The sequence below is a fragment of the Aspergillus viridinutans genome (assembly GCF_018404265.1).
Source record: "Aspergillus viridinutans IFM 47045 DNA, scaffold_1, whole genome shotgun sequence".
In the NCBI taxonomy this organism is placed as follows: Eukaryota; Fungi; Ascomycota; class Eurotiomycetes; order Eurotiales; family Aspergillaceae; genus Aspergillus; species Aspergillus viridinutans.
Genome location: NW_025091217.1, coordinates 5,402,466 through 5,422,176, shown reverse-complemented (window position 1 = coordinate 5,422,176; position 19,711 = coordinate 5,402,466). Strand labels below are relative to the sequence as shown.

Here is a 19,711-nt window from a genome sequence, read left to right as displayed (position 1 = left end):
GCTCTGAGTTTGAGCATCAGTCTGTAAGACGGCAACTGTGAGACGGTGAGAGGTGCTGAGACACGCCAAGTGGGTGCTCGGATTTGGAATTCCCTTCTAGGTACCCGCGAATTACGAGGGTTGAACTGAATAATGGATAATAATATGAAAGATATTCGATTTTCATCTCCAAAATCTCGAACAACGACACCGTTTGACACGGCTTATCTGCAGAAGGAGCGCATGCGCTAGGGAGTAGGGAACTGTACGAAGTGGGCCTGAGGATTCGCCTAGCTGATAAACAGTTAGTGCCATGTGCTTCTTGGAGTCTGGACTCTCCATTGAATGCATAATAGATAGCACATGGTATCTACAGCTCTGGCATAAGTAATTAATGATCTCAATAGCATCAACCACGAAGTTCTACGACCTGACGTACGATTCTTAGCGGGCAATAGACTGTCCTTGCTCTCAAATTGCTCGTCAACCTTTCTGGCTGTGATAATCCCCTGCCTCGTCAGTCTGTCGTCATGTACAAAGACATCCGAACTTGACTTGGAGGCCTAGAGACTTTCCAAAAAGCTCGCATTTAGTCGAAGCTATTCTGGCCAGTCAAACGGTACAGATCTATGTAGATCCCAAAATTATAACAGCTATAGGTTGCGGGGAATGCTGCGCTCAGACGCACGAGGATCTGCGGTCTGAGGATTAATTGCATCAGTTATCGTAGGGTCTCGACAAACGACGAGACCGTGCGGCATCAGTGTAAGGCTAGCAGTAGAAGCAGTGTCGTTCAGAGCCTAGTCTAACGGGACCGGTCTGTTGGGAGGAAGTGGCTGTTTACACTCGTCTTTCAGGACACTACACGGCTCTGTGTCGATAACCTGATTATCGCGTCGTCTTGGCTCAAGAGCGACTGTCTATCATCTTCGAGACTCGCCTTCCGTTACAATAGTTCCCCTGCATCTGGGTAGCGTAGATCCGCATGTTCTTCGAGAAACGCCATCCATCGCTTGAGAAAGGCACTTCCTCTGCAGGGCAAACATTTCACGTTAGCAGGCTGCCGGCACTCGTCCACAAAGCTGGCAGACGCGAATGCAATTCCTTGAAAACAGAACCTGATAATTGCGGCGCACTCACTTGCTGATTGTCTCCGAATCCCCACATATGCATAGATGCCGTTTAGGACGAGTCATGGCGACTAAGAGACATAGAATGCATGCAAATTAGCAACAAGTAAATATGGTCCAATAAAGAATGACAGAAAAGGAGGAGACGCCAGTACATACCGTTCAAACGGCGCTTTTCCGCCAGAAATCCCACTTCGTGCTCGGAATTACTACGAACAAGACTAACCACAACGGCCTCCTTCTCACGGCCTTGGAAACCATCCACACTTCCGAGCTCAAGACCCGGATACTTTTCTCGAAGCATGGAAGAAAGAAGGGCAAGCTGACCGTTGTACGGAGTAATGCAGGCAATATCTTCAGGCTTCACGCCGGCCTGTATGAGGTTTTGCACGTGCTTTGCGACGACCAAAGCTTCCATTTCGTTGCTCTTGCTTTCGCCAAGCAATGCTTCCTTCTTCCCTACCTCATCATCTTCTGTCTTCTCAGGAAAGTCGCCGCCCTGCGTGTCCCAGAATACGACCGGCTCTCTCGTGTCATCAGTCTCCTCAACCTCATAGGGCAAATCCTTAAGAAGACGTGACTTCACGGACTCCGCGGCAATAAGTTTAGATTCGTATAGCTCGTTGGAGGGGAACTGCATAATCTTTTCATGCATCCGATACTGCGTGGTTAGCATCCTCTTGATACCTGGTCCATGCAATGAAAGAAGTCGGTCAAACAAGGTTGTCTCCAGAGAAACATCGCCAATGATTTCTGCAGAACTGACTGAAGCGTCATTCGCATATGATTTCCCTTTCTTCTTGGCGCTCGTTGATTTTTCAACGGAAGACTTGACGGTAGGGGGAAGCTGCAGGTGATCTCCCGCAAGGACCACTTTAGACGCTGACAATAAGGGTATCCAGCACTGAGCCTCCAGAGCTTGACTGGCTTCATCAATAACGACTACGTCAAACTGCTGATTCTTCAGTTGGTGGCCGCCAGCCCCATGGAGTGTGGCAAGGACGACATTGCTTTCGCGAACCAGGTTGTCCACACATTTTGACTCCCGCTCGCGAAACTCTCGACGGAGCTCTTTCAGATCATCATAGATTGCCCGTCTCTCCCGACCGGTCCTGGTTTTGCGAATACTAGCTTGTTTTTCATCGATCTCCTTCCTCACATCCTTGACGATCGCTGCCGCTTCTGACGTATGAGTGAGTACTTCTAGGGAATGCTCAAGGACTGACGGCAGCAAACGAGCGGGGTGACCTATGCGCACAACTGGTACTTTGTTGGGAGCTAGTCTTTCCACGATATTGTCGACGGAGATATTCGACGGTCCGCAAACCAGTACGCGGAGCTTTCGTTTGACCATTTGAAGAATAAGCTCAATCAAAGTGTGGGTCTTGCCTGTCCCGGGAGGCCCGTGGATGAGAGCTACATCCCGGGACGCTAAAGCAAACCGTATAGCTTCTTTCTGTGAATCGTTTAGAGTTGGGTCGATGAACTCAACGGGGCCAACGGCGTCATGATCTGGTTGCATTGGAGACGTATGGCCAAAGGCAACTCGCATAAAGTGCGAGTATTCCGGGTCCGTCATTTTAGCCATTTTCTCCATTGTTTGGTTCATACTAGAAAGAGTGAGCCATTCAATGTCCCGAGCTCAGTTTCAATAATAGGGGCCACGGGGGAGGCAGCCCACATACCGTCGGTACGTCACGTCGTTTGCAAGTTTTATGCTGCAGTCGGCCATTAGCATGAGTCGGATATGAACAGCTTGCTACCCTTAGTATAGAAGGCAGTACCAAAGGTTAATGCGCTATGCTGCATTGACTGACAGAGAACATACAGCCATAATTTCTTCCCCCAGAGCTCCTCTATGGCTTCGTCGTCCTCCTTGGATCGGCCACCACCACCTCTTTGGCCAAATGCAATCCATGTACTTCTCTCTCCAACTCTTGTAACGACCCCTTCCGGGCCCTTGGATGCTTCAACTGCATCTTTCCCACCTGCTTTGCCTTTATCCTTCGAAGGCTTTTTGCTTCCCGACCCACTTGTGTCGTTCACGCGGACAATATCCCCGACTCGGATTCCGTGCGCACCAAGCCTCGGTTCACCGTCAGCTCCAGCTTTGTTATCGTCGCCCTTGTTCATCGTAGATTTGCTCGAAGATACAGCTGCATCGGCAGTGAACTCGCCGACAACGCGGCCGCCCAGTCCTGTTCGGCATTGCGATAACACAATTCCAGTCAGCGCATAGCCTGTTGCTTGTAGAGTTCGACGAGTCGAAGGTGAGACTGAGGCAGCGGTGCTGGCTAGCGAGGAGGAGGAAATTTCAGCTTCGTGCTCTTGAATAAGTAGCTGCAATTGGGCTTGTGCGAAGCGGGGTATCGAGATTGGTGGAGAAGGCATAGTGGGAAGGTAGACTTGAATTCCTAGAACGACATGGATAAAAACTTTCACAAGAACACCAGAGCATTACCCAATATGTTGAACGTATGCGAGTTTCGCAGTAATGGCACCTGTGCAGAGCTATCAACTGACCTGGCCTTGGGTGCTTTGGGAAGTGGTCGGAGATAAGATCAAGCTATGTCCGGAGCTGATGCCTTGTCACGTGCATGCCGCAGGGGAACATAGGGATCTGGCTTAGTCATAGTTGTATAACTACCGTTGTGTGCGTTGCCCATCCCTCACATATGCAAGGCACTAACGTACTATCGATGACCAGTGTTGGTTCTCGTAATACTTGGTAGTACGTCCAAGGCGAAGGCTCGATCGCTCTATTTGGGATGGTTTTCGGTTCTACAGGGGTCTCGATCATTGTATAATGAGCGCGAGCCATCCTTACTGATGAAAGCTCCAGGCAGCACATATCGCTTCTCTGAGTGAGATGCCGATTTCTGCCGTGCTTCAGGTACATATACCAGCAATGGTTTCTGTACAAGACATTCATATTAGACAGTCTCTATGCGTGCTGTGCAGACAAGCTGCAACTGTTGGGTCACATATTCTTGGTGCGTCCTCCTGTTTCTCATGCCCTTTGCACGTCTAACATATCCGACAGACCTAAATCAAAATCTGCTTACTGTCCCTGGTTGTGGGAGTCCATGTGCGCGCTGTTCTCGATCGCCGTATCCATCAGTCTGGTTCCATGCAACGTGCTACAACGTTTTACAGGATAGCTACGAGCCATCCAAGAAACCTACTTCTGAAGATTTGAGAAGGTTTGCTGATGCAACCAGACCCGTCCATAAATGCCAAGATGACGAACGTGGAGAAATTGCGTCGGTTATGGAAGGTCTCTTCAGCAAGCACACCAGAGAAATTATGCAAGACTGTTTCAGACAAGACTTGCTGCGGCAATTACCGCTTGAAATAAGAATCATGATCTCCGAACTGATTGCTCCGTGCTGGTACTTGGTTGTACTTGGTGAGGCACGTCGGTTGATCGAACGCCTTAGGGATAACCGTGAAAGCCAGAGTACGCATCTGAGGTTAACACCAGAAATGTGGGTGTCCAGAATAAACTACCGCGGAGCTTCCTACGTGGCACGGCTCAGCGACGAACCACTCGGATCAATGGGCACCTCCGGTCAATATCACATCAAGCTGCCTAGTAATATTAGCAAAATCATCCTGTCAGTCGACTGTATCGGTATACGTGGGATACAATTCGTGGATCATGATTCGAACCCCAGATCGGACGGGTCGCCATGGTACGAGATTCTCGACGCGAGAGATGCTGATTTAGAGGCCCATGTGAGCTATGATGTATGCTTATCCGTCATCAGTAGGGGTGCAGCAACTAACATAACTAGGGTCTTTTTATGAGGGATTTTCAGCTCGTCTCGAGGGATCCATCTTCTGCGCATATATTCTGGAGCTCTCCTTTCCCGCCCAAATATCAGCCCCGGAATTTTTATCAAGTGCGAAATAATTCTCACTTGCACTATTTGAAATTCGATTTCCGCATCCACGGACTTCTTGTCTGTTGTGCCAACGGTATGACCGTCGGGATCCACGGTTATTCAGACACATCGACAAAATTCAGGGAGTTCGTCGATTTGATGAATCGGCGCACAAGTAACAGCCATAAACACTGGATTTACTTCCCGTTCAATGAACACGAATACATCAAAGCAGCTTGGATCCGGAAGCTCAGGATTTGCCGTGGGCCAGCTTCCAACCCTAACTTAGTTGTAAGACTATCTTTCCTCCTGCCTTGTCTGTGACTCACCAGCAAGCTCCAAACCTCCCTAGGAAGAACCGTCACATTCGGACCCCAACTTCCAAGCCGCATTATCGATCAATACGAGTACCGCCCTTTGGTCAGGGACGGCGATGGTGTTATTTCGGGAATCTTTCATGATGGGCTGGATCCTAACTTCAAATACATTTCCGAAGTTGGAGTAACCTGCAATAATCAGCATCATGCCGGGCGCCTAGAGCCTCCACCCATGGATACACGTTTTGAACCCCCAGCAGTACCTCCCGGCCGAGGCTCAATATCGTGTACTTGGTACATGACAAAGGCCCCGCTCAAAGGCCTTGTGAAGGTTCAGGTCTGCAGGGACAAAGACCAGTCGCACCATCCATGCACAGGTCTTCTGTTATTTTACAGCGACCAACATATTGAATCAATTGGACAAGTGCGCTGGGATTATGATCTCACTCAAGAGACTTCAAAACCTGTGTACGTCGAAAACGGTGTCGCCGATGGACGAGATTACATTAAGGACATCCGCAGTTACATCCCCGACTCCGAGCTTGATGTAGAAACAGGTGGACAGCAGAAGCTACCAGAGCATGGCATTATCGCTTGGTGGTTTGGCCAGCTTGGCGATAGAATAATCACATATAACGACTAGATAACATATATACTTTGCGCCCACGAAGTATGCAGTATGTATACTAAGAGATGGACATTAAGCTTGTGAAAGACAAGAATAGCAATATTAATGGTAATGTAACCAAGACAGATTAGAATATGAAGTATCACAAGCGTCTAATGGTGTATATAGCACTTGTGATATTGCTCTAACCTTGACTTTTACAATACAGTATTGCCACTGATTTAGAAGCATGAATAAGGAGCATTAGGGTTAGTTGTCCTATCCATCTCTGTTGACATATGGGGTTACCCTCACCACGTGACAAGATCTTTTAGTGCCTTAGAAATATAATTGCTCGTTCAGCAAACAATAAGAATAAGCAAGAAAATCATTGCTGACTCAATATCAGTAATCCATTAATACTACTTGACTAATGATTCAGGCTCATCTACTACTATATTGTGGCTTGTTCTTTGAGGGATGACGGTACCCACTTCAGACTCTGGTCCGGCTCTTGGAGCTGTTTGTCAGGCCTTATCTCATGCTGATAAAGCTTAATCCCATCCGAAGTATGCTCAATGACGCCACAACCCAAAGGATATATATATAGCGATGCTCAACTTCAGACAACCTTTTTTCACTTTGCTCAGAACCTAATATCTATCACAAGAGCGATATATTTCATTTGACATTGATACCATTCAGTGAGTCGTCGCTAGAATCCACCAACCAGCCTGTTTGCGATAGCCAAAGTCCATCTACAGCACCGATTGAAGACTCGGGACAACAGTATCGTCATGCCAAAACCTCTCAGCCACATCAAGATAGCGCTCCGTCGCTCCGGTGAGCGCGGATACGCCGAGCACGGCGGCTGGCTGAAAACATACCACACCTTCAGCTTCGCCGACTACTTCGACCACCGCTTTCTCAACTTCGGCTGCCTGAGGGTGCTGAACGAAGACCGCGTCGCCGCTCGGAATGGATTCCCACTACATCCGCACCGGGATGCAGAGATCTTCAGCTACATTCTCAGCGGTGAGCTGACACACCGAGACAGCATGATCAAGAAGGGAGCGGAAGGCGCGCAGGGCAAGCAATTCTACCGTATGCAACGAGGCGATGTGCAATTCACGACTGGAGGAACTGGTAAGAACCTGCTTCTGATCCATTATAATTTTCCGATGTGAAGATCCTAACCGGACAATCAGGAATTGCGCACTCTGAGCAGAACGAGTCGAGCAAACCAGTGCATTTCCTTCAAATCTGGGTCCTGCCCTGGAAGTACGGGCTGAAACCGCAGTACCACACAATGTCGTTCAGCGAAGAAGTTAAACGGAAGGCCTTCGTTCCGATCCTGTCGCCGTTGGCAGCAGGGCCAGATGCAACCCCCGCAGAGGAAGAGGCTGCTCGTCCCAGAATTCCAGACACGATCCCCATCCACGCCGACTTTCTGATGGGAGTTGGAATTATCGCCCCCAATACGACGTTCAAATGGAACGTTGGCGCAGGAGATGTAGTCAGCTCGAAGAAGAAGAGGAATGTATATATCCATCTGCCCATGACTAAACAGGGCAAAGCGAAGATCAGGCTAGCCGGCAGGGAAGACGCTGTGCTAGAAGAAGGCGATGGGGCATTTGTTACTGGAGTGAACGCTGGTGATATGCTTGCAGTGGAAAGTATTGGGGAGGCTGAGGCTGAGGTGGTGGTGCTGGACAGTAATTGAGAGGCTGGTAGTAATAATGAAACATATCACTTGCATTTCGTTTGAAATCTGGATCATGAATCTTCACTCCCAGAAAAAAGCAATCACTTCTTCTCTTATCTTCATTTCAGTCTTTTACTCACCTCACATCAGCTTGCACACAAATTTTCAGAGGAAAAAGCATTTTTGTTACACCTCAAAAGTTTGGATTTCCTGTTTCCACATGAATTCATCGATATGATTAAGAGTGGAAGAGATTGTGGCCACAAGACTGATGGCCACAAGACTGAATTTTTCATTTACTTTGAAAATCAAATCAATAAGACGTCTCTAACCTCGCTGGGCCTGGATACATTCGCTCAAATGGTAGCAAGGATGAGAAAATATGACCAAAGTAAGGACGATATTCCGAGCTTTCGAGATTCTCCCCCCTAACCTTTAGTAGGCCCAGTCAAGAAATCGAAGACAAGCCGTTCTTAACGTCCACTTTCGACAAACGGAAATTCGAAGTCCAAAGGTCTCCTTGCAACCGCACGCCCCATAACAAGTCGCTCCGCAGTCAGCTCATAGGATTGATCATCTTCGAGAAACACGTGAAACTCGCGAAGACCTCGCAGATCCTGAAAAGCCTCGAGCAACTTCCTCACGTATTTGTTCCGATGTGGGGCTGCATTGCGCCAACTAGATGACCTGGTACCCAAGTCCACGATGGTGAGAGAGAGGCGTGAAAGTTCAAAATGCTCCCGTATGAAGCGGCGTAACACTGACCAAGACACCATGGCAGAGTCTTCGTGGGGCTTGTGGCTAGGCTTTGCGGGGTGTCGATGCATCGCAGGGAATTTGAAGACCAGATGGCGAATCAACATGAAAGACGAGGTTGGGATACTGTTCATGAAGCCCATCATGAGATCGGGGTCTTCCTCCACAAAGGCGAAGCGATTCATGGTAAAGAAGATCCGGCGCGCATCTTCATAGAATGCCCGACTAACAAGGAAGTACCTTACAGGCGACGAAAAACAGGAGCAAGTGGTCGAGTACGCCGTCTGACGGGCAGGACAGAAGCACGCCGCCTGGAGCGGAGAGCAGGTGCCGCAGCAGGTGAGCGGGTGAGACTCATTTACACGCAGAGACTTGCGATCTATGAACGATACGATGCCTGATACCCGGCCCCCAGGTGGCAGGTACGGGTCCAACTGGTTCACCAACAAGAATTCAAGTATTATCAACTGCACTTCTTTAGGCAGATCAAAGTACGGAAAGGTACGATTTTCTCCGAGATTGCCAGTCAATCTCAGGGCATTTCTCTTGACGACGGGACGTATATCCTCCTCCGGGGTGTGACTGAAATGAAAAGCACACTGAGAGAGGGCAGGAAACGGGTCCATAGCAGACATTATCTTGAGGGCCACTGCCGTGTCCTTGACTCTGCACTTAAGACTGAAATATCTGAGATTGACCATTTGCTGGGCGGCATAGCGGCAGAAACGAGACCACAGCCGCAGAAGATTGCGCTGAGCGCCAGGCTTGATGAAACGATTGTCCCACGTACGCATTTCGATATGCAAATATCCCACGTCTTCTGCGGCCCAATCGATGGCAGTAAAGAAGCAATCCCAGTCGTTCAAATTGGTAAGTACGAAACTAAAGCGGTTGTGCGCCCAGAACAGGGCACCCAGGTCCTCCCGGAACTCGCGAGAAACCATGAGCACTTCTGTCGGCAGTCGTGGATGATCACAGAGTCGACCAGCGCGGGTGGCCCAATTTCCACGCGTATGAAAAAGATTACGCGTGTCGCACGTGTGGTCAGCAGCCTGTTTGACTCTGTGTGCCTCAGCCGTTATATCGATCAAACAGGGCCGTATTAGTCCTATGTACTCCAGAATCCGAAGCTTGGCTTTTTCTGGAAGTTGACAAAGGGACTTGCCAGCCTTCTTCGAAGCGGACATGCTTGTGGTGTCGTTCTCCCTATCTCTGCCCTTGGAGCTAGACCCTTGGTTTTCAGATGATGATTTGACTGTACTCAACGACTCGAATAATGCAAAGAAGGACTCTTCATCAGGATCGAGCCGCCCCACCAGGGATCCGTTGCGATGACGCTGAAGAAGAGACTCGTCTGCAGAGGTCAGAAGTTGATCTAGGAAGGTAGTAGGCTCCGAGTGAATTGCAGGCTAGAACTTACCCATGACAATCGGCAGGCTGAAGGATGCTCCGCGTCTCGAAGGCCAGGGAGTGTAAGACTAATTACCAGCCGTCATGGAGACAATGGGATGAAATGGGCAGGTAAAGGAGGTCACATGAGAGCAGCGAGAAGCGGCAGATGCTCTCTATGAACGTGATGGAGACGAAGGAAAGATGCCAAGTGAAGTGATTCCTTTGACCAAACATGTAAACACTGCACCCGGTACCGGGACGCGCTATCACGGGGCTGATCTAGGCTCGCATTCAATGCCTGGGGCATTCACTACCAGGGGCACTTTACACCCCCTCTACCTTGACCTTTGCCCCTCCAGACACCGAGTCATCATCCTTCATAACTTCATCCTTGAGCTTCACTCCTGTGCTCTTCTTTGAGAGAAGTCCTTTGACTTCGCTCTTGCACAACTTTGTCCCAGCAAGATCGCACTCACCACACCTCCGGCCAACAGGTAGGCAAACTGTCTGTCCTAATCCCACAAGCAACTTGTTGATTTCATGCCATTTATCCCTAGGGAGCCAGGACTCTAATGCCATGCGTGTCTCCTCAGGTGTCTTGGTTTTGTGCCAGCCCCAAAGATTCGTGATACGGTGAACGTGCACATCAACTCCAATTCCTTCGTCCTTTCCCCAGGCAGCACTCATGCAGAGATATGCCATTTTTGGCCCCACGCCGGGCAGCTTCATGAGCTCCTCGGCGGTCGAGGGTATATCTGAGTTGTACTGATCTCGGAGTATCTCAGCCGCTGCCTTGATATACTTGGTTTTGTTGTTATGGAAGCCAACTGTCCTAATTAACTCGTTGAGTTTCTCAGGAGACACTGCCAGGATGTTCTCGAGATTCAAAGTGCTATCTCTCAGAGGCTGTGATGGCTTGAGGTCAACATCGTCTTGCTCTTCTTTCTTAACTATGGGATCTTCCGCTGGGGCTCTTCCGTCCCCCAGCTCGGTGTGTAACCGCTGCATAGCCACAGCTGTCACTGTGTCCTTGGTCTGGGACGATAACATCAGTGCAATAAGGGTCTGGAATCGTTTGTCTCTGGGAGACGATGATCGCCAATAGAGTTCAGCGCAGCCCATGGTATCCACAGGAGCTGTCGGGTTGTTCTCCCGCATTTTCTTGACCATGGAATAGATGGTCTCCCAGCTCGATGGCGGTTCTATCTTGATTGAACCATCATCGCCCTTGATCTTGCGGGCGGGTGCGCGACGTGATTTTGGTTTCGCAGGCTCCATCTTGACGGCCTCACGTTTTGCGACGGTCCTACTGGGTGCTCGTGTCGTTCTCCTGGTGGACAAGCTGCTCGGGCTACTCTTTCTCTTTTTCAGAGGGGGTTCCAAGATATCCTCGATGTCCACAGTATCAGCTGATGAGAGCGACGAAGTATCGTCACCGTCATTCTGCTGGAACTGTGCTGCCGTCATCGTAGGCGCAGTCTCAGCATGGCCATTTGCGCCGGCACTGAAAGCAAAGCGCTGAAGGACATTTGTCCCTGACGAACTACGCGTTTGGCGTCGCGTAGGAGGCGAGAGAGCCTGCAGAAAGCTTGCCGTCTCTTTGGAAGTGCGCGAAGTACGCATTGTTGATTGTCTAGTTTGTAGATGAGGTTAATTATATTATCTCGTGGATAAGAGCTTCATATGAATAATGTAAAGGTACCCATAGACCATAGAAAGGGGCGAACTTTTAGCAGTGGGTGCTTAGCTGCTTACACATGGTTTCCCCGACCACGGAAGCCCAGACCGTGGAACTCTTCAGTGACATGGGGAAGACCCACGGCCACTGCCAGCTGAACCTCGGTGTAAGTATCCTTATTGACGTTTTGGGGGAATAATTACCTCGAGAGCTGCTTCAATCTCCTCACACCCTCCATCATTCATTTCAATTCTAGAATCGCGGTCGGGAGCCAGATCCTCCCGGAAGTAGGCACTTCAAACCCCTGATCTCGTTGATCATCGATTGCGCCCGCGGCTCCCACATTCTTGAACTGCCTGCTATGGCGTCAAACTCGACGACGCAACGCCTCCTCCGCGAACTGAAAGACTACACCAAATCCCCGAACGAGGCCTTGCTCCATCTAGGTCCAGTAGATGAAGATGATCTCTTACACTGGGAAGCAGTCCTGAAGGGCGTCAAAGGCACACCGTACGAAGGTGAGTTACTCAATTCAGGCACCGGTCGCCGTCCGCCGACCGACACTATCTACCCTCCCCTCCACAACCGCATACCTTCTCTTCGGTATAACTTCATCTTAACATCTGACTCAATCGTACTAATACATATGGGTATCTCAGGCGGCCTCTGGGGCCTCAAAATCACCATCCCACCGAACTACCCCCTCGCGCCGCCCAACATCCGCTTCACGACTCGCATCTCCCACCCCAATATCTCCTTCACAACGGGCGAGATATGTCTCACGCTCCTGACGACCGAGCACTGGAGCCCTGTGTACACGCTCTCGACGACGTTGACGGCCATCCACCAGTTGCTCACTGACCCGCGGCCGGATTCGCCGCTGAACGTCGATGTGGCGGCGCTGCTGCGCGACGGGGATATCCCGGCGTGGGAGAGTGTCGTTCGATATTGGACTGAGGAGGAGAGATGGCAGGGGCAGGGGACTGTTAGTCGATGAGTCGAAACGCTCAAAGGGGCGATGAGGGACGAACACCCGACATTTCTTGATCATTTTTCGAAGAGCGGTAATGATATCTGTTACGTATATACATTTACATACCCGACGGATCTGGAGTTGCATATACCTGGTTTTTGTTCCGATGCTTGTCTACATGTCTAGAGAGAGCGGAAGGGGTTTCCTGGAGGAGCTGTAATTATTCACTGATATCAACTATCGAAGTAGATGAAACACCCATCGTCAGACGCAACTGCTTTGCAAATATGCACGCTTATGGACAAGGCAGGATCACCATGTCCTGGCAATGATAAGGAGAGACATGATACGCTAAAACCAAGATATTAACAAGAATAACCCGCCGGTATCACCATATGGACCACATATTCGAAAAGAGAGACAACAGTCGGACGCCAGAGACCATGCAAAGGATCGTAAAAGGTCGGAGTCATGTCATGAGTAAGTTTAAACAAGGAATAAACGCCATCAGATGCAATAAAACGCAAACTGTGAGCACAACCATAAGACCAGGATATTCGGCTTGATAGGATAATATTGGGTTCAAGGTGACACTGCCAACTTGTCCGGCTGTCTAGAGAGCCATGGCCACGGCGGCAGCGCCTCCAAGCATGACGAGCAGCTCCTTCTGGAGCCCGGTGATGGATGCGGCATTGCCGGTTTGCAGGCCGGGGGCCGGACCGGTGGTTGTAGCGCTTTGGCTGGAGCTGTCCCCCGTGGGGTAGACGACCGTCACAGCTGTGACGGTGCTCTGCTGGCCATTGGGGAGAGTGGTGGTACTCATGTAGGTCGACGTGTAGGGGGTACGGGTGGTGGAATGCTTGCTGGTGGTTGCACCCTCGCTTGTGGATGACGTAGTTGTCAGAGTTGTGCCGGTGTGCGAGGTTGTAGTCGATGTGGTAGTAGTAGGACCAGCCGTGGTGGGGGTAGGAGTGTTCTGAGTAGTCGACGTCGTGGTCTCGCTTGTGGTGGTTGTAGTAGTAGGCTGCGTCTCAGTAGTGGTAGGAGCGGTGTTGGATGGGTTGGAAGTCGTTGTATGTGACTCGGTAGTGGTAGTCGTTTCCGAAGTGGTCTGCTGAGTAGTAGTCGAAGGCGGCTGGGTCGTTGCAGGCGAAGACGTGGTGGCGTTGTTGCCGATATCTCTTGCGAGGTTCAGATGTGCTGCCAGTGACCGATCCTCTCTCTGGATGGCATCAATGGCGTCTCTGTCAGTGGGGAAGACACCATGGCGAAATCGCTCTATGAGATGCAGAGCTTTGTGAATCGAGTTTTCATTGAGGTTGCTGAGGTACCCAGAGAAGGTATCCTCTCTAACCGCCAGCACTGGCTCGGATTGCTCGGGAGCTGGAGCTGCGATAGCTGATGACGCAGCCAGAGAGACAAAAAGCAAGCGAATTAAGCGGTTCATAATGATTAATGTACGGACTTGAGGGACCTCGCAATGGGTGAAGGATGGGGAGGAGAATTGAGATTGAATGAAGTGCAGAGGATTGCCTGATTCAGCAGTAGGCTGAGATGATGCGAGGAGATGCGACGCTGTGAGACAATTGATTATCAGCTCCTATGATTAGCAACCGGTGGGCGTCAGTCAAGTTGCTTGACGAATAGCAGTTGCAGCAAGGTGGACGCCAATTTGCGATGAAAAGAGAATTATATGCAAGAAGTGAAGATGAGGAGCCCAGGAGGCGTCCGGGTCCTTTTGTTTGTTCCCGGTTTGGGAGCCTGAGAAAGCAGGATACGTAACTAGAAAAAAAACTAGACTAGTGAAGGCCTAAGGCTAGTAGCCACTTTAGTGACTCCAAAAGCCGTTTGTTTCGGCTTCGCATTCAGTGAGCATAGAGTAACCGACCAATCAGGGCCTTGCGCCTTGGCACTATCTGTGGATCAGCCATGGAAACCTCGGGCTTTTACCACCAAAAAAAGACATCAGCAAAACAAAGGCCGCTACCTAGCAGTAATAATAGAAGGTGGCAATGCTACAGCGTACATCATCCCATAGACCACTTCAATCCATTCCTTGCATGTACGTCTGAATAAAAGAATATAACAGAATAAGTAATCTCCGTTGCTGTCAATAGTACGTATCCGCTTCTGATAACAGCCTTATCACTCGGCATTTATCATGCTTCGGGATAGCTGAAAAGCCCACCTACCCAAGTTGTTTGGATAATATCGCTCATATTTACTATCTTTGTGTCTCAGAGCAAACATGGTTATTGATCAACAATGGATACTGGAGACCAATGATGAAACCAGGGAAAGGGGAGAGGAAGAACGGCCAACACATCCAGTTCCAAGTTAGGAGTCGGCCTATTCCGTAACACAAGGTTCTGTCACAATTCGCTTTCGGATGCGACATCATCACCGAGCCTCTCACAGCCAATCAAACAGACACAAGCATGAGATCAGGATTACGCAAGAATTGATAGCGCATTGCTAGCGTAAATCAAGTAATCTGAATATCTACCTCTGGTACGCGACTGCATTTATTGTGATGGAGTGGCTAAGAAGCCATTAGAATCCATCAGACGTTAAGTGGAATGGAAAATCCCCAGCCAGGAAAAACAGAGCAAAGAATCCCTGGATCATGTAATGTTGAACCTGAATCGCATGGTTGATGACCCGGATAAGGGAGCTCATCCGCTTGATGCCGCATTAGGACGAGTTGTGACTTGCGTGGTTCCAACAGAATCCCGATCTGCTACTTACCTATTTTTGCGGCTGTGGCTTGCCTGAGTGGAGCTACACGCTCGATGATATGATTGGTCCCTACTAAATTGAGAATCGCCAGCTTGTTTTCAGTTATTGCTCTACCATTATTATTGCTACACAGTTGATTAGTCCGATGTCCATCTTCGTATCTCTGCAGTCTGGAGGCCATCGGCACAAGCAAATTGGTGCAACTCGGTACTTATGCCGTCTGATGAGATCGTGCTCGGTAATATGCAGAATGCCAAGACGTCACTCTACCCTTTTTTGGAAGCAGCCCATAACCCGCCATACAGGGCCACAAATTTGTTCTCTCTCCAAATAATCTGAGACACCGGCACTATTTTGCCAAAACATACTACTTTCTATAAATATCCCTGATTAAGTCTAGGACCGAAATCTGGCAGCACTATTATGAGGTTGATCCAATCGACGGGAGCACTCTAATGTGAGTCTTGAGCTCATCAACTGTTGAACAATAGTACGCAGCTGACAATTCTCGGGTTCTTGATTTTGCTAGACTTTTGGATTGATTGGTCTAACAATAGCACATGAGTTGACGAAAAAGAAAACTTAGAAAGCAGACAATCATAAAACGGCTTCAAGGACACAGACAGTAATGTGTGCTATCACTGCCAATCTTCAATATAGGAGCATGTCCTTCGGGAATCTCAAACCACAGCCAAACTAGACACTCTATGAACCATTCCTCACGATCGAATCACGGTTATTGTTGACTATGCCCACCCAGGCGCCCCATCCAACAACCCTGCCATAGATGGCATCGGCGATCTCCCTCAGGGTCGCCCTGTCGCTCAGCCTACTTCGATCGATTGGTGCACTCAGTGCAATGAGCTCGAAGAAATAACGATGGGGACCATCTTCCGGGATTGATTTGGGCGGAAGATACACTGTATTGCCTCTGTTCTGCCCGTACTTGAATCCGCCTTCGAGCATATATGAGTCATTGTGCGTTCTGCTCACTTGGAAGTCGTCGTGCTCAAGCCCGGTGAAAACGCGTGGGATTCCGTAATACAGCCCGTGGATGACAGAATGGGGAAGAGGAGCGTCAGGGTCCTCGGCCACAAGAAGGTATTCTCGGATATTTCCAGCGGGAGAAGGCCATTCCAGAGCCGGAAAGAAGCCGGCTCCCTCTTTCATGTGGTCAACACCCAGAGGCGAGCCTGATGGGCCAATCTCGGAACAATTGAGTGGAATCGTGGGGTACGGGAAGTTGGCAAAAGCTGGCCCACTTGTGAATAGCTTTTCATATTGGGCCCTGGCGCTGACTACCAGCATAAGGCAGCTGAACGTGAAAGCTATAAGATGCATCTGCGAGTAACGGTCAGAAGTCTCCGTTCGCCAGGCAACTCGACGTCATACTTATAGAATGTTATCTTTCAAATGCGAGGTTCTTGAAAGGATGACTTTAGAAGGATAAGCTGTACAGCAGTTTGTCTTTCAAAGCGCGGGCAGTGTTGGGTGATTGAGGAACAATTCCCTTGGGGGAAGTTAAAGAGGACATTTTGCAAGAGTAAGGTAGCTACGGAAAGAGCAGAACCACCTGCATATGGAAGCTGCTGTCAAGGAGCAGCACGAACACGCGCTGGCGCTTTCTTTCCATGAACGCCTGACCAGCATGTCCTTTTAACTCAACAATCGCAGTGTGTACAAAGTGGCAGACTGGAGTGTTGTGTGCAGGAGCAGACGAACTCATTAGTATCTATTGTGTTAATTTGGAGTAGTTCGATGCGGGTTGTTGATCGTGTTCGGCTATCGCAGGCACCCCAGACGTGCGGGGATCAGTGTGGATCTTTGTCCATCTGATGTTGAAGCTTACCGAGGCAACACCTTGACATCTCCAGATTCTCATATGATGTTACATTCACAGATGTGATATAAACCATGCACTATAGATAGGACTTGTCGAGGTATCTCTCTGATCATCAACCTAAATTCTCACTGCGTCCTTCCCTTTGCCACAAGCTTCCCGGAGTCGCTTCTGTTTACCAACGGAACCATTACCCTCGAAGTCTTCAATATGGAAAGCATGTGGAAAGAAATTGTCGCCTCGTATCTTCCGCAGACAATCGAATTTGCGGGCACAGTTCTGATTCAAGTCATCTCCTTTTGGCTTCCATCTCTCTGCTACATCTCCTTAGACGCCTTGTTCCCGTCCTTCTCACAACGGCACAAATTGCAACCAGCACCCAGACAGCCTAGCCGACGTGATATCTGGCAATGCTTCGTGGTAGTCGTGCAGAACTCGGTGCTGTCCATGGGCCTGCATCTCTTCCAAATTTTTGTTCTCAAACGGGGGACTTCAGCATTTCGAATCCAAGCCTCGTTGCCACCCCTGACCGAATTCCTTCGTGACTTCATTCTGAGCATCCTTCTGAGAGAGGCGCTCTTCTATTACAGTCACCGTTTCCTTCACCGTCCGTTCTTCTACGCTAAAATCCACAAGCGGCATCATAAATTCACAGCACCCATCGCACTGGCAGCGCAGTATGCCCATCCCATCGAACACATTGTGGCCAATACGCTTCCAATTACTTTGCCACCGCAGATTCTGAGGAGTCATATCCTTACCTTCTGGGCCTTCCTGGCTTACGAGCTCGCCAACACCGCGACTGTACATAGTGGGTACGATTTCTTCAAAAACAAGGCGAAAATGCACGACCTACATCATGAGAAGTTCAACTTGCACTATGGTTCCATCGGCCTTTTAGATTGGCTACATGGGACTAATAAGCTTGAAAAGAAACGGAAGGAATAGTGGAAATCGAGAGAGGCATATGTTTGTTAGGCTGCGACAAAAAGGTCAAAATGTATATCTATCTCAGCAGTCTGTGCTTCGGCAAGTTGTTAATACATCATCCATGTGATACCAGGCGTCAAAAGTCTTGCATACTCATTAGTGGTCATGAAGTCTTGACATCTCTCGTTCTGCCGTGTCTCATCCTATACCTTGGCTGTCAGTCTTCCACAGTATCCTACAGTATGTACTCACTACGCATTGCCTCGCTTGCCTCCCTCTGACGCACTCTCCTGCCGTAGCGCCGCATATCGCTCTGCTAACGCCAGGTTGGGACCTGATCCCGACAACTTAGCAGCCCCCTCATCGAAACCACGTTCGTCGGTCTTCCCATCAGCTCGCTGATGGACTGACCACCAGCGCGCCCCTAAACCCAAGTTATTCTGCAAAGAGACACGACAGTTTTTCGACAAGCCCTCCATTTTCTGCCAAACTTCGCAGCTGCTACGTCAATTCCGTGCCTTTCGCGAGCCTCGTCGTTCCGAGTGGGTGACCTTCGAAATCAACTCACCAGAGGGGTTAACTCGTAAGCCTTCCGGGAGCCGCAAACTCAAGCGCATCAGCAGGATCAATTTGTTAGTTGAGTAGCAGTGATGTAGCTCGTAGATATTGATCTCGACAGGCGTAACTCCAGCCTCAGCCATCGCCCTTCGCGCTACCCGCTGTGTCATATCGTAACCGATCAGCAAGCGGGGATACGTTGGTGTGTTGATGCGCATGGGCTGACAAGTACGCGCTGACAATAGTACCGGATAGGGGCTATTGCGATCTATGTTTGACCATCCGTCGGCAGCTTGATACTCGATCGTCCTGCATTACTATCAACGAATTCAAGTTTTGCAGTCTTGAAATAGTGCTTTGACACAGGAAAGCAATGAACATGAACTCTATGCGTCTTTCAATTCTGTAAATATGCTCTTGGCTCTGGGGGCTGCGACCGGAACGAGAATTTCCTGGAATAAGCTATAGTTACATGTTGAGCATGCTGGAACAATCATCGGTGTTTTGTATTCTGTCAGAGCCAAGTAAAGGTAGTGTCCAGATGCTATGCATCACTCGTTTATGCAAATGGTTGTTAGAGGCTTTCCATACGCCGTAGTTATATATCTCCGGTTCGACGACACCACAGTTTTCCCCCAACAGTCTTTATTCGACTAATAGTCTAGTCAGGGACATCAAATTTGCCAGAGACTTAGATCAATCATTCCCGAAGACAAAAAGCGAAAAAACGCCTGTAAGTAAGAAAGATAGCCAATCAAGTCCTTTGACTAAGGGATTGCTTGAGGACAGCGCTAGGCTTTACCAGTGGAATCCCTAGAATAATTGCCGGCAGGTCTAGACCAGCCAGGACAAGCCAGGCTGCCACAATACTCCGTCTGCTCTTAAATTAGGCATGAGATGGATCCGATTCATCAAAAGATATTCATAGTGCTTCGTTCCACTTAAAGGAAGATATTAAGAGTTTCAGAACGAAATGGTAGCCAAGAGACCAATAGCGTTTAAAGCTTTTATTATGATTGTCGGAGCGGGAGACAGAGTGGCAGCGTTTAATATACATGGAAGAAACCCAAACCTGAACCCGACATTCATGTTTCTTTCTATACATAGGTAGAGAGGATCAGGTCTGATTTCAAGGCCATGTTAAATCCCAGATACTCCGTACATTTGTGTGATAACATGAAACATGCTCACTACCAATCTTTTTCTCGGAATGTGGTCGT

General features: G+C 49.2%; 9 protein-coding genes across 9 annotated transcripts; 3 read left to right on the top strand and 6 right to left on the bottom strand.

The window, feature by feature from the left end:
- Positions 1-925: 925 nt before the first annotated feature.
- Positions 926-3,500, bottom strand: Aspvir_001589 (putative DNA helicase; the record flags this gene model as incomplete). The annotated part of the gene is made up of 5 exons (XM_043266709.1): positions 926-1,061; positions 1,120-1,180; positions 1,269-2,719; positions 2,795-2,827; positions 2,938-3,500. The coding sequence occupies 5 exons, from the start codon at positions 3,498-3,500 to the stop codon at positions 926-928; spliced, it is 2,244 nt and encodes a 747-aa protein (XP_043122644.1).
- Positions 3,501-6,717: 3,217 nt separating this feature from the next.
- Positions 6,718-7,643, top strand: Aspvir_001588 (pirin family protein; the record flags this gene model as incomplete). The annotated part of the gene is made up of 2 exons (XM_043266708.1): positions 6,718-7,066; positions 7,129-7,643. The coding sequence occupies 2 exons, from the start codon at positions 6,718-6,720 to the stop codon at positions 7,641-7,643; spliced, it is 864 nt and encodes a 287-aa protein (XP_043122643.1).
- A 455-nt stretch (positions 7,644-8,098) lies between these two features.
- Aspvir_001587 (uncharacterized protein) lies at positions 8,099-9,805 on the bottom strand (the record flags this gene model as incomplete). The annotated part of the gene is made up of 2 exons (XM_043266707.1): positions 8,099-9,756; positions 9,802-9,805. 2 exons carry the CDS (start codon positions 9,803-9,805, stop codon positions 8,099-8,101), a joined length of 1,662 nt encoding a protein of 553 aa, XP_043122642.1.
- A 292-nt stretch (positions 9,806-10,097) lies between these two features.
- Aspvir_001586 (endonuclease III domain-containing protein) lies at positions 10,098-11,396 on the bottom strand (the record flags this gene model as incomplete). The annotated part of the gene is made up of 1 exon (XM_043266706.1): positions 10,098-11,396. The coding sequence occupies one exon, from the start codon at positions 11,394-11,396 to the stop codon at positions 10,098-10,100; it is 1,299 nt and encodes a 432-aa protein (XP_043122641.1).
- Positions 11,397-11,530: 134 nt separating this feature from the next.
- pex4 (putative ubiquitin conjugating enzyme (UbcJ)) lies at positions 11,531-12,448 on the top strand (the record flags this gene model as incomplete). Its single annotated transcript, XM_043266705.1, has 3 exons — positions 11,531-11,617; positions 11,708-11,969; positions 12,111-12,448. The coding sequence occupies 3 exons, from the start codon at positions 11,531-11,533 to the stop codon at positions 12,446-12,448; spliced, it is 687 nt and encodes a 228-aa protein (XP_043122640.1).
- A 589-nt stretch (positions 12,449-13,037) lies between these two features.
- Aspvir_001584 (putative GPI anchored cell wall protein (Dan4)) lies at positions 13,038-13,871 on the bottom strand (the record flags this gene model as incomplete). Its single annotated transcript, XM_043266704.1, has 1 exon — positions 13,038-13,871. The coding sequence occupies one exon, from the start codon at positions 13,869-13,871 to the stop codon at positions 13,038-13,040; it is 834 nt and encodes a 277-aa protein (XP_043122639.1).
- A 1,997-nt stretch (positions 13,872-15,868) lies between these two features.
- On the bottom strand, positions 15,869-16,504 carry Aspvir_001583 (YbhB/YbcL family Raf kinase inhibitor-like protein; the record flags this gene model as incomplete). Its single annotated transcript, XM_043266703.1, has 1 exon — positions 15,869-16,504. One exon carries the CDS (start codon positions 16,502-16,504, stop codon positions 15,869-15,871), a length of 636 nt encoding a protein of 211 aa, XP_043122638.1.
- Positions 16,505-17,213: 709 nt separating this feature from the next.
- Aspvir_001582 (sterol desaturase family protein) lies at positions 17,214-17,951 on the top strand (the record flags this gene model as incomplete). Its single annotated transcript, XM_043266702.1, has 1 exon — positions 17,214-17,951. One exon carries the CDS (start codon positions 17,214-17,216, stop codon positions 17,949-17,951), a length of 738 nt encoding a protein of 245 aa, XP_043122637.1.
- A 233-nt stretch (positions 17,952-18,184) lies between these two features.
- Positions 18,185-18,661, bottom strand: Aspvir_001581 (uncharacterized protein; the record flags this gene model as incomplete). The annotated part of the gene is made up of 2 exons (XM_043266701.1): positions 18,185-18,357; positions 18,502-18,661. 2 exons carry the CDS (start codon positions 18,659-18,661, stop codon positions 18,185-18,187), a joined length of 333 nt encoding a protein of 110 aa, XP_043122636.1.
- Positions 18,662-19,711: the final 1,050 nt, after the last annotated feature.